This window comes from Gorilla gorilla, chromosome 14 (genome assembly GCF_029281585.2).
Source record: "Gorilla gorilla gorilla isolate KB3781 chromosome 14, NHGRI_mGorGor1-v2.1_pri, whole genome shotgun sequence".
Classification (NCBI taxonomy): Eukaryota; Metazoa; Chordata; class Mammalia; order Primates; family Hominidae; genus Gorilla; species Gorilla gorilla.
The window spans coordinates 125,987,221-125,999,461 of record NC_073238.2 but is presented as its reverse complement, the minus strand read 5'-3'; the positions used below and the strand labels follow the sequence as shown (position 1 = coordinate 125,999,461).

The following is a 12,241-nucleotide window of genomic DNA, read 5'->3' as shown; positions in this document are numbered from 1 at the left end:
TGATTTCTAGTTTTATTCCATTGTGGTCAGAGGAATCTTGATGAAATTATATTTTTTTAAGAGATGAATTTCATTTTTAAAAAATTTTTAAGACTTGTTTTGTGCTTAATATAGATGATCCTTAAGAATGATCCATGTGCTAAGAAAAGAATCTGTATTCTGAAGCCACTAGAGGAAATGTTCTGTGTATCTTTAGATTGATTTGTTCTAAAGTACAGATAAAGTCAAGTGTCTTTGTTGCTTTTCTGTATCAAAGATCTGTCCAGTGCTGAAAGTGGTGTGTTGACATCTCTAGCTATTATTGTATTGGGGTTTATCTTTAGTTCTAATAATACTTGCTTTATATTATCTGGGTGCTCCAATGTTGGATGCATATTTACAACTGCTATATCCTCTTGCTGAATTGACCCCTTTATCATTATATAATGACCTTGTCTCTAGCTTTTGTCTTGAAATCTATTTTGTTTGATATAAGTAGAGCTATTTCTGCTCTTTTTGGTTCCCATTTGCATGGAGTATCTTTTTCCATTCCTTTATTTCCAGTCTATGTGTCTTTATAGATCATTGGGTTTTTTGTCTTTTTGGTTTTTTTTAATCCATTCAGCCACTCTACGGCTCTCGATTGCAGAGTTTAGTTCATTTAAGTTCAATGTTATTATTCATAACCATGGACTTACTCTTGCCATTTTGTCATTTGTTTTCTTGTTTTGTAATCTTCTCTTCCTTTTTTCCTTCCTGTCTTCCTTTTAGTAAAGGTGATTCTCTCTGGTTTTATGTTTTAATTTCTTGCTTTTTATTTTTTATGGATCTATTGTATGTTTCTTAATTTGAGGTTACCATGGACTTGCAAATAATAAAACCCATTATTTTTAAATGACAACATTGATTGCGTAAACAATGTAACAAGCAAGGAAACAGAATATTAATTAAAAACTCTACACTTTAACTTTGTCCTTGTGCTTTTTAACTTTTTGTTGTTTCTACTTGTATCTTACTGTACTATGTCTTGAAAAGTTGTAGTTTTTGATCAGTTCATCTTTTAACCTTTCTACTCAAGATATGAGTAGTTTACACATAGTGTTATACTATTCTGTATTCTTCTGAGTACTATTACCAGTGAGTTTTGTACCTTCAGGTGATTTCTTATTGCTCACTGACATTATTTTCTGTCAGATTGAAGAACTCCCTTTAGCATTTCTTGTAGAACAGGGCTGGTGTTAATAAAATCCCTCAACTTTTGTTTGGGAAAGTTTTTATTTCTCCTTCATGTTTGAAGAATATTTTTGCTAGATATACTATCCTAGGATAAAAGGTTTTTGCTTTCAGCAATTTAAATATGTCAGGCCCACTGTCTCCTGGCCTGGAAGCTTTCCACTGAGAAGTCTGCTGCCAGATGTATTGGAGCATCTTTGTATGGTATTTGTTTCTCTCTCTGCTTTTAGGATCCTTTCTTCATCATTGACCTATGGGAGTTTGCTTATTAAATCCCATAAGGTAGTCTTCTACGGGTTAAATGTACTTCATGTTTTATTAATATAACCTTCTTGTACTTAAATATTGATACCTTTCTCTCTGTTTGGGAAGTTATCTGTTATCTCTTTGAATAAACTTTCTACTCCTATGTCTCTCTTTACTTCCTCCTTAAGGCCAATAACTCCTGGATTTGCCCTTTTGGGGCTATTTTCTACATCTTGTAGGTATGCTTCATTGTTTTTGATCCTTTCTTTAGTCTCTTCTGTGTATTTTTAGATGGCCTGTCTTCAAGCTCACTAATTCTTTCCTCTGCTTGATCAATTCTGCTAAGAGACTTTGATGCATTTTTCAGTATATCAACTACATTTTTCAACTCCAGAATTTCTGATTGATTCTTTCATATTTCAATCTCTTTAAATTTATCTGATAGGATTCTGATTTCCTTGTCTGTGTCATCTCGAATTTCATTGTTTCCTCAAAATAGCTACTTTTTAATTCTCTGTCTGAAAGGTCACATATCTGTCTCTCCAGAATTGTTTGCTGGTAGCTTTATTTGGCGAGTTCCTGTTTTCCTGGATGGACTTCATGCTTGTGGATGTTTGTCAGTGTCTGGGCATTGGGCGGTTGAAGAGCTAGGTGTTTATTGTAGTCTTCACAGCCTAGGCTTGTTTGTACCCATCCTTCTTGGGAAGGCTTTCCAGTATTCAAAGGGACTTGGGTGTTGCAATTTAAGATTTTGGTCTCACTGCAGCTATATCCGCATTAAATTGGGGCACCCCACACGCAGTAATGCTGTGACTCTTGCTGATTCACATAGGAACCACCACGGTGTTCTTGAACAAAATCCAGAAGAATTTTCAATTACTAGGCAAAGACTCTTTGCTCTCTTCCCTTACTCTCTCCCAAACAGAGAGAGAGAGAGACAGAGAGAGGGGTGTGTGTGTGTGTGAGATGAGTAGCTGGAGCTAGAGAAGGGTGACACAATACCCCTGTAGTCACCACCATTGGGACTGCACTGGTTCACACCCGAAGCCAGCAAAGCACTGGACTGCACCCAAGGCCCATGGTAACCACTTCCTAACTACTGCCTATGTTTGCTCAAGACCCTCGAGCGCTACAATCGGCAGGTGGCAAAGCCAGATGGGCGCGTCTTTTCCTTCAGGACGGTGAGTTCTCCTTGGCTCCAGGCAGGTCTAGAGATGCCATCTGCGAGCCAGAGCCCGGAAGCTGAAACCTTAGGAATCTAGCTGGTGCACTATTCTACCGCAGTTCAATATTTCCTGTGGCACCCAAGCCACATGAAAAAGTCCTTCCCACTCTTCACTCCCCTTTTCCGTAAGCAGGAAACCTCTCCCTGTAGCCACCACCAGGCCTGCAGCATGTACTGCCTGTTTATTGCTAATGTTCCTTCAAGGCCCAAGGACTCTTCAGTCAGTTTGTGGTGAATGCCACCAGGCCTGAGACTCTCCTTTCAGAGCAGTGGGCTGCCCTCTAGCCCACAGCAGGTCCCAAAATCATGTCTAACAGCCAAGGCCTGAAACTGGGGACTCCCAAGAGCCCACTTGATGTTCTACCTCACTGTGGCTGGGCAGATACCTACCCTGCAAGACAAAGTCTCCTCTCCTTTTCTCAAGCAGAAGGAGTCCCTCCCTGTAGCCACCACAGCTGGGAATGTGCTCTGGGTCACATGTGAAGCCAGCTCGTCTTTGAGTCTCACGCAAGACCCATGGTGAGTTCTGCCTGGGTACCACTGCTGACTACTCAGGGCCCAAGAACTCTTTAGTCAGCAGACGATGGATCCTGACAGGAACTGGGTGCTTCCCTTCCAAGCAGTGGGTTCCCTTTTGGTCCAAAGTATGTCTATAAACATCGTCCAGGAGCCTCAGGGTTCTGCCTGATGCTCTATCCTGCTGTGGCTGAGCTGGTATCCAAGCTGCAAGACAAAGCCGTCTTTCCTCTCCTCTTATTCTCTAGCAGAAGGAAGGAGTCTCTCCTGGAGCTGCAGGCTGCACTGCCTGTGGCTGTGGGAGGTGTCTCTCCTGGAGCTGCAGGCTGCACTGCCTGTGGCTGTGGGAGGAGTCTCACTGGAGCTGCAGGCTGCACTGCCTGTGGTTGTGGGAGGAGTCTCACTGGAGCTGCAGGCTGCACTGACTGTGGCTGTGGGAGGAGTCTCTCCTGGAGCTGCAGGCTGCACTGCCTGTGGCTGTGGGAGGAGTCTCTCCTGGAGCTGCAGGCTGCACTGCCTGTGGCTGTGGGAGGAGTCTCACTGGAGCTGCAGGCTGCACTGACTGTGGTTGTGGGAGGAGTCTCACTGGAGCTGCAGGCTGCACTGCCTGTGGTTGTGGGAGGAGTCTCTCCTGGAGCTGCAGGCTGCACTGCCTGTGGTTGTAGGAGGAGTCTCACTGGAGCTGCAGGCTGCACTGCCTGTGGTTGTGGGAGGAGTCTCTCCTGGAGGTGCAGGCTGCATTGCCTGTGGTTGTGGGAGGAGTCTCTCCTGGAGGTGCAGGCTGCACTGCCTGTGGTTGTGGGAGGAGTCTCACTGGAGCTGCAGACTGCACTGCCTGTGGTTGTAGGAGGAGTCTCACTGGAGCTGCAGGCTGCACTGCCTGTGGTTGTGGGAGGAGTCTCTCCTGGAGCTGCAGGCTGCACTGCCTGTGGCTGTGGGAGGAGTCTCTCCTGGAGCTGCAGGCTGCACTGCCTGTGGCTGTGGGAGGAGTCTCTCCTGGAGCTGCAGGCTGCACTGCCTGTGGCTGTGGGAGGAGTCTCTCCTGGAGCTGCAGGCTGCACTGCCTGTGGTTGTGGGAGGAGTCTCTCCTGGAGCTGCAGGCTGCACTGCCTGTGGCTGTGGGAGAAGTCTCACTGGAGCTGCAGGCTGCACTGCCTGTGGTTGTGGGAGGAGTCTCTCCTGGTGCTGCAGGCTGCACTGCCTGTGGCTGTGGGAGGAGTCTCACTGGAGCTGCAGGCTGCACTGCCTGTGGTTGTGGGAGGAGTCTCACTGGAGCTGCAGGCTGCACTGACTGTGGTTGTGGGAGGAGTCTCTCCTGGAGCTGCAGGCTACACTGCCTGTGGTTGTGGGAGGAGTCTCTCCTGGAGCTGCAGGCTGCACTGCCTGTGACTGTGGGAGGAGTCTCACTGGAGCTGCAGGCTGCACTGACTGTGGTTGTGGGAGGAGTCTCACTGGAGCTGCAGGCTGCACTGCCTGTGGTTGTGGGAGGAGTCTCTCCTGGAGCTGCAGGCTGCACTGCCTGTGGTTGTGGGAGGAGTCTCTCCTGGAGCTGCAGGCTGCACTGCCTGTGGTTGTGGGAGGAGTCTCACTGGAGCTGCAGGCTGCACTGCCTGTGGTTGTGGGAGGAGTCTCTCCTGGAGGTGCAGGCTGCACTGCCTGTGGTTGTGGGAGGAGTCTCTCCTGGAGCTGCAGGCTGCACTGCCTGTGGCTGTGGGAGGAGTCTCTCCTGGAGCTGCAGGCTGCACTGCCTGTGGTTGTGGGAGGAGTCTCACTGGAGCTGCAGGCTGCACTGCCTGTGATTGTGGGAGGAGTCTCTCACTGGAGCTGCAGGCTGCACTGCCTGTGGCTGTGGGAGGGTGGTGCAAGGCCTCCCTTGGCTGCCCCGGCTGAGGTCTCACTAGGTTGCAGGCCCCACAAGGCCACTGGCTCAGAGCCCCAGCACAACATTAGGTCTTAGCCAGGAAGTGCAGTCCTTGCGGCCTAGACTGTCTTTCAAGTTTATTTAGAACCTCAGGGCATTTTAGCCCACGGTGGCAGGGCCTGCCAGAACTCAGGTTCCAACTGCTGGGACCAGGGACTAGCCTTCTGGCTAGGACTGGTCTAAATGCTACCTCTGTGCCCAATGTTGCTTTCCACTGTGACAGGGCAGCACTGGGTTCCAATACAAAGTCTCACAACCACTGAGCCTTCCCCCTCTCCGAAGTGCACAGGTTTTCTCTCTGTGCTACATGGCTGCTGCCGAAGTTGAGGGAGCAGTAGCATCAGCAATTTAAGACTGTCTTTCCTACCCTCTTCAGTTTCTTCTTCAGTGATATGAAGTTAGAACCAGGCACCGTGATCACTCACCTGATTCTGATTCTTAAGAAGGTATTTCTTCGTGTGGAGAGTTGTTCAATTTGGTGTTCCTGTGGGGAGGACAATCAGTGGAAGTTTCTATTTGGCTATCTTGCTCCACCTCCTCCCTATTATCTTAGGCTTTATAATTAACTTTTGAAGAAAATCATTACATGATATTTAACTATTATAACAATTACATTAAATACTTATAAACACATTGGATATTTTCTTTGATACACTGAAGTCCTATCATATACAAGTCAACAAATGGGAACTCAGTCTACTGATGTCTGTAATACATTGAAAGGCATTTACCATTAAAATAAAATCAAGACATACATTCAAACAAAACACAAGAGACAAAGGGAAGGCTGTACTAAGAACTGGTATGTTCACTGGGACTGAAGGATTAAGTAGGATTTTAGTAAGAAGATAAGCAGAAGTGAATCCAAACAAAGGGAATAGTAAGGAGAGCTGGGTGGGGGGAAAATCCCACTTTCAGCCCCACCAGGGAGCAACAAGAAAGGCTCATAAGCCAAGGCCTGAGGACAGAGGCCAAAAAGGGAGGTCCAATCTGTAGAGGGACATCTGTAGATTATTACAACTTTGGAACCAATCTAAATTAGCTGTTTTCAAGAAGTAAAAATTGCCACAATTTTAACAGGTCCTGTCCAAACGTCTTGAAGACCAGCTGGTGAATAAATGAATAAAGTGGTGTCACCCCCAGTTTCTGGGATGAACCATTTCAGGAGGACCAGCGCCGGTGGAGAAGCTGGACAGAACAGGAACCAACTAGAAGTCAGGGCCCAGTTAGGTTAGTGCACAGACACCATGAAAACCCACAAGACCTGAACTACAGCGTTCAGGACAGGTCAGGCACAGAAGAGGTAGCTCGGCAAGTGATTCAAGGTGGGGGAAAAGGAAGAGTTAAAGATACACTGAAGGTTTCTAAAAAGAAATCAACAGGTGGGTGATATGAAGAGAGCGAGTGAGCAGCGAAGAGGAGGAAGGAGGAGATGCCAGTGAATTCCTGAAGCACGCCGACTAAAGGTCTCCACAGAGATCGGCACAAACACCAAAAGACAAACTGAACAATCAAGAAAGATCTGATCCAGAAAGGCTGACTTCAGAGGCAGGAGCTAACAACTGGTCGTGACACTGAAAGACCGGGGATGGTGGAGCCCATACTGCATCAACTGAGAACCGGAGCAGGCTCAGGACAGAACCTGAGTGTGTGCAGGGAGAACATGCCATAGGTAACCCTCTATGAAAGAAGGCATGGTGGCTAAAAACATCAAAGCGCCCGCAGTTCCAATCACTGTGCCTCCCTACATGCCATTTATAAAGCTTCCTTAATCATCCAAAATGTTTCTTTCCTGAACGTTTGATCTATTTCTCCATCGCCTTCCAAGTGAAACCTTCCTGCCTTCTTTGGTTTATGCCGTAGCTACAGCCTCCTCCGTAGCTACAGCCTACTAATCAAGGAACTGATTAGTGTAGGATAAGAATAAGATTAAAGACACATTTGGTTGTTTTCTACCATTCCAAATATAGGCAATGATGGCTTAACTAGCTGGCGGTTAAAAGTAAGTTGCCTCCAGCTATTTTAGGAAAAAAATAATTAAAATATCGACATTAAAAAGATCCAGACAATGAATGAAATATCATACCAATTCATTACACCATTCATGAAGTTCATTAAATCATTCTCTATTTCCAACCTGATTCCATGGCTAGTCAACTGCCTGTCAGACATCCCCAAACGACAGAGCCAAGAGAAACGCAGTACTGAAAAGACAGCACCATGACCCCACCTTCCACAGGAAAAATATCCCCCAGTTAAAGACAGTCATAAAATGTCCCCAAGTTTAAGGGCAGAAAGTAAAATCAAGTGAAGACAAAGCTGCAGAAATGGGAAGGGTGAGGAAAAAAGTCCCTCACCGATGTGACTGAAAACAGATCTCTCACGAACACCAGCCAGCTCACTCAGGGCCCTCCAAAGCCAGTGTGAAGTTACATTTTCACAACCGAAGTTACAAATGGTGCACAGGGAGGGCCCTGGCAGAACAGAGGCTGCAGGAGAACTCAGCTCCAGACGCCAAGTAGGGCCCCGAGCATTTGCAGATGGTTCCATAAGTACCAGGCCACTTTACCTCCGCAAGACTCTGGGTGGGTGACACCAGCACCCCTGCTTTATAGATGAGGACACTGGGACAGACATGGGCAAGCAACATGAGGCAGGTGACCAGGAGAGCTGTCAATCCAAACCTAACCTTTACCTGGGCCACACCTCTTCCCACACATGCAGTAGGCCGGGTGGGAAGTCTGCAGCTCCCAGTCTCCGCTTCCACCCTCCCCTGTGACATCTCCAACTGAAATGCACAGCAACCCCAAACGGAACTCAGCGCCTTAGCCCGAATCCTCTTCTGAGCCCGGCCTTCACGTTAGTGGCTCAGCGCCTTAGCCCGAATCGTCTTCTGAGCCCGGCCTTCACGTTAGTGGCTCGGCGCCTTAGCCCGAATCCTCTTCTGAGCCCGGCCTTCATGTTAGTGGCTCCCATATCCTCTCAAACAACTTGACTCAAAAACACATTTTTAAAAAAACTGTCACCAGAATAGAAACTGAAAATTACAAACATTGCAGTTAACCAATTTATTAAAAAACAGTTCAAACAACAAATATGCTGAGAATGAGTCTCTAGAGAAGAAAATTTTTCTCTTGATGTACTGTTTTCACTATCACCTTACAGAAAATGTACAACATATTAGAACAATCTGAGTAAAGGACTGGAGATGGAATTCACCACCACCTTGCCCTCTAAACTAATAGCACCCATGAACCAGCACCACAATGGTTCAACTTTAGCTACAAGAAGGGTAGGCTTCCGTCACAGTCCTCCACAGGCGTGGCATCCTGTGATCTCCCAGGTAGCCAGAGAACACGGCAGAACCATCAGAAACCTGTGTGAAACTCCATGAGGAAAAGGCGTCCCATGTAACACGTGGTGGCATGCAGCAGAGCCAAAATGCTGTGAGACATTTTAACTGTGATGACTGGGTTGTGAGAGGTCATCGGGTGGCCCTGAACATCGCCAAAGCAGCACAAAGTATAGGGATCGGGGGAGGCTGGGGACCCGGGGTGGGGAAAGCACCCAGAACACTCAAGCAGGAATGGTGAAATGGTCGCAGCTGCCCCAAGCAACAGTTACACACAACTTAGTGTGGTAGTCCCAGGCTTGGTGGAGACTCTGGGGTACAGTGATCCAGGCACCCTCACTATTTCAAGAGCTGTACATCTGAGACGGGAACAGGGCAAATCCTGCTATCTCCACTGTTCGCCAGCCCATGCGCTGGCATCTAAACAAAGAGATGGAGAGTTACTGGGTATTTTAGTATTTCTTTAGGGGAGGTATTACAACACCACTGAGTCATCATCAAAATAAGTAAGAATAAAATTTGGTACAAGGATGTTCCACAAGAGGGCTTCTGAGGTTCTATTTTCAACAGAATTTAACCTCCTTTCTATCATAAACTAGAAGCAAATTCCCAACTTATCAGTTTTATTTTAAAAACTCATTTAAAAGATACTATTAGATTCCAAGAATTCATTTTCCCATAGAAGCAATTTTTTACAAGCCACTGTTCCACATTCCCAGACTAGTCCAAAGACTCTTTAAATCATACTGTAACAGGGTCTACAGTAAATCATGTAGTACAGGGAATTCTCCAACACTTACAACAATAGTTTGAAGGAAAACTGCATTTCAAATGCTATCCTGAGAGAGCACTCACTATCTTATCTCTCCCCACTAAGGCTTTCTTCTCTCAAAGTGAGGCAGGGGCCCTGCCCCCAACAGGAGAAGGTGGCCTGGGCTCCAGCTGCTGCTGGGCCTGGCCCTGGGAGAGGAACCTAACTGGCTGGGGGCTCTCACTGGGGCTGCCTTAGGGCAGCAGAGGGTGGGGTGAGAATCTGCCAGGCCTGCGAAAAGCACTGCCAACTGAAAGAGGTGGAACTATGAATCAGGGACTCTCAGAATCAACCTTTCACATACATACCTCGAATGAAGACAACCTGTCTCCAAATCTGAGGCCCCAGTTACCAGTTGTGTAACCTTGGGCACGTCCTTCACCCTCTTGGTGTCCTAGCTTTCTTACCTTTAAACACCTGCCTCATGGGGTCCTTTAAAGGATAAAATGAGTTAATAACTGAAAAATACCAGGAACACACTAAGAATTCAATAAATAGTAGGTCTGTACGTGGAAGTTCACTGTACATATTTATAGTAAGGCAGCCATCAGATAGACATGAGCTGCCGTTAAAGTATTTGAAAAACTCTCCTAATGACATTAAAGTGGTTAGAATTCTTCTACAGCTCTCTTCTGGGATAACTTCTTTTCACATCTGCAATCATTTAATTTGCAGCAAAACATGTAATGTCTTCTGTACTGGACATCCAGGAAGGAGAAGCCTCTGCCTGTGCTATTCACACCTGCCCCATACTGAGGTCAAATCAGGTTACCTCACTGCCCAAATGCAACAGGCAGGCTCTCCTGAGAGAGCACTCACTATCTTATCTTAACTTGAGGCAGGCCCTCAATCCTGGCCCTAATTATGCATGTGTTCTCCCATACACCAAAGCTTAGAGAAGTGGAAGGCAGTATCAACAATAATTACATCTGGGTAAAAAGTTTATTGGTGGTTTTTCACTCTGTCCTATTCTACAGCTTCTGGATATTTTATAATGAGACTAACTCTTTTATGCCATCTTAACTAGTGCCTTCTATGGAATGCCATCTAGGCTTCTGCCCCAGTGCTAAGCAAATCACCCGCTGCACCTTCCAAGACCACACAAGGACCCCAGGAGGACAAGGCCCCAGGGCACTCCTCCCACTTTGGAAGTATCAACTACAGTGGCAACCACAGACAAAGAGATCCCTTTTGGGGATAAAAGAATGCTTGGAAAAAGTCATATAAGCTACAAAAGAATTCTAGGCATAGGGTCATTCTGGGGGAAAAACAAAAACAGAATGAATGCATGCATGCATGAGTGTATGTGAAGGTGGTGACCCACACTTCCTGGTTCAGAGTGGTTCCGGGAGAATGAATGCATGCAGGCATGAGTGTATGTGAAAGTGGTGACCTACTTTCTGGTTCATAGTGGTTCCGGGAGAAGATGCTGCCTACAACCAGCTGTGGATCCCAGAAGCACTAACTACAACGCCCAAGCAAAAACAGACTTGCTAAGTAACTTTTATAAACACCTCCACAAAATTACCACTGAATGATTATAAGTCAGTGGCTTTTAAGGTAACGGATATTTATTCAACACGGAAAAGAATCTCGACAAAATCCAATATCCTCCTTTCTGGAGTTTCTGTGTCCTCCTGCCCTCCGCCCCACCCAGACCACTCATCACAGAGCATACGGTTCCTTTTACAGAAGAGTGCCGACTATGATACTGCCAAGCTTCAAATCCATCAACGGCTTCCAACTACTCTTGACAGTCACCTAAGATCCAATCAAAGTCTCCAGGACCTGATCTCGCCTGCCCGTCCGGGCTCCTACTGTTCCAACTCCTCTCCATTCACAGGCTCCAGCCACAGCCAACGCCCACCTCAGGGTGCTCTCTCTCCTGTGATATCAGAAAAACTGTCCCTAGCTCCCAAAGCCCCTGGAATTTCCTGAGTGACAGAAGTGTCTTTTGTTACCCATCATGAACCCCCTTCCATCATACCCGAGTCTATGCTAACAAGGTAACTCTGGGTCGGCCCCTAGACAGCTTACAGGATGGGGGCTAGGTGTGACAAAGACCACCATGATCACAAGAACTTTCAGCCCCACCCAGCAACCTAAAGGGAGGACAAGGGGGCTGGAGATCATGCCACTCAGCAATGTCCAGTGATCTAGTCAATCATGCATGTCTACCTACCAGAGCCTACATTAGAAACCACCAAGGACAGGGGCTTGGAGAGATTTTGGGTTGCTGAAAGCACGGAGGTGCTGCACCCAGAGGGCCTGGAAACTCTGCTCCCATTCCTCACCCTACATCTTTCTTCTCTCCATCTCATTCTGAGTTGCATCCTTCATAATAAACTGGTACCAGGAAGTCAAGCACTCTCCTGAGTTACATGGGCCATTCCAGCAAATTATCAAACCTGAGGGGAGTCATGGGAACCCTCAAATCTGTACTCAGTCAGGTAGGAGTATATAGCTTGGGCACCCCATTTGCAGCTGGGTTTGAAATGTGGCAGTCTCGTGGGAGACAAATGTCCGAATAGAACTGAACCACTGGAAACTCAGTGTCAGACAATCGACGAAGTGCTGGTGTGAGAAAAAACCTCCTCTCGTTTTTTGCCTGGTTACCTCCCATTCACCCCTCAGTGCTCAGTGATCTTCCCCTGAAGTTTGCTCTTGGTGCCTGATATGATTTCGTTCGTAAGAAGGTCTGCAATTGTAGCTTTCTAACTATTTATACAATTTCCAATTATCTGTCTCCCTCACCAGACTATAAGCTCCACCAGGACAGGCTCTATCAGTAGCCAGCCAGCATCACGCACGTGGTGGCAGCGTGTGCACAAGCGCCAAATGCACGCATACCTGAGAAAGCTGCTCTAGGCAAACTGGGCACATTCCAGCTATCACAACCTCACAACACAAATGACAGTGTACCGCTACTAATGCAGCAAACGGCACAAGGGCATGTAA

The 12,241-nt window shown here is 46.8% G+C and overlaps 1 protein-coding gene across 26 annotated transcripts in view; it reads right to left on the bottom strand.

Annotated features, from left to right (window-relative positions):
- ARHGEF7 (Rho guanine nucleotide exchange factor 7) overlaps positions 1–12,241 on the bottom strand; it is a 190,737-nt gene that overhangs the window by 43,853 nt on the left and 134,643 nt on the right. Inside the window, exon 3 of one of the 26 annotated variants that reach the window (XM_055360731.2) lies at positions 5,546–5,604. The exons of the other annotated variants lie outside the window; for them this stretch is intronic. Coding sequence (XP_055216706.1) covers positions 5,546–5,604 — 59 coding nt within the window. The remainder of the gene's footprint in view (positions 1–5,545; positions 5,605–12,241) is intronic. 26 annotated transcript variants of the gene reach the window in all.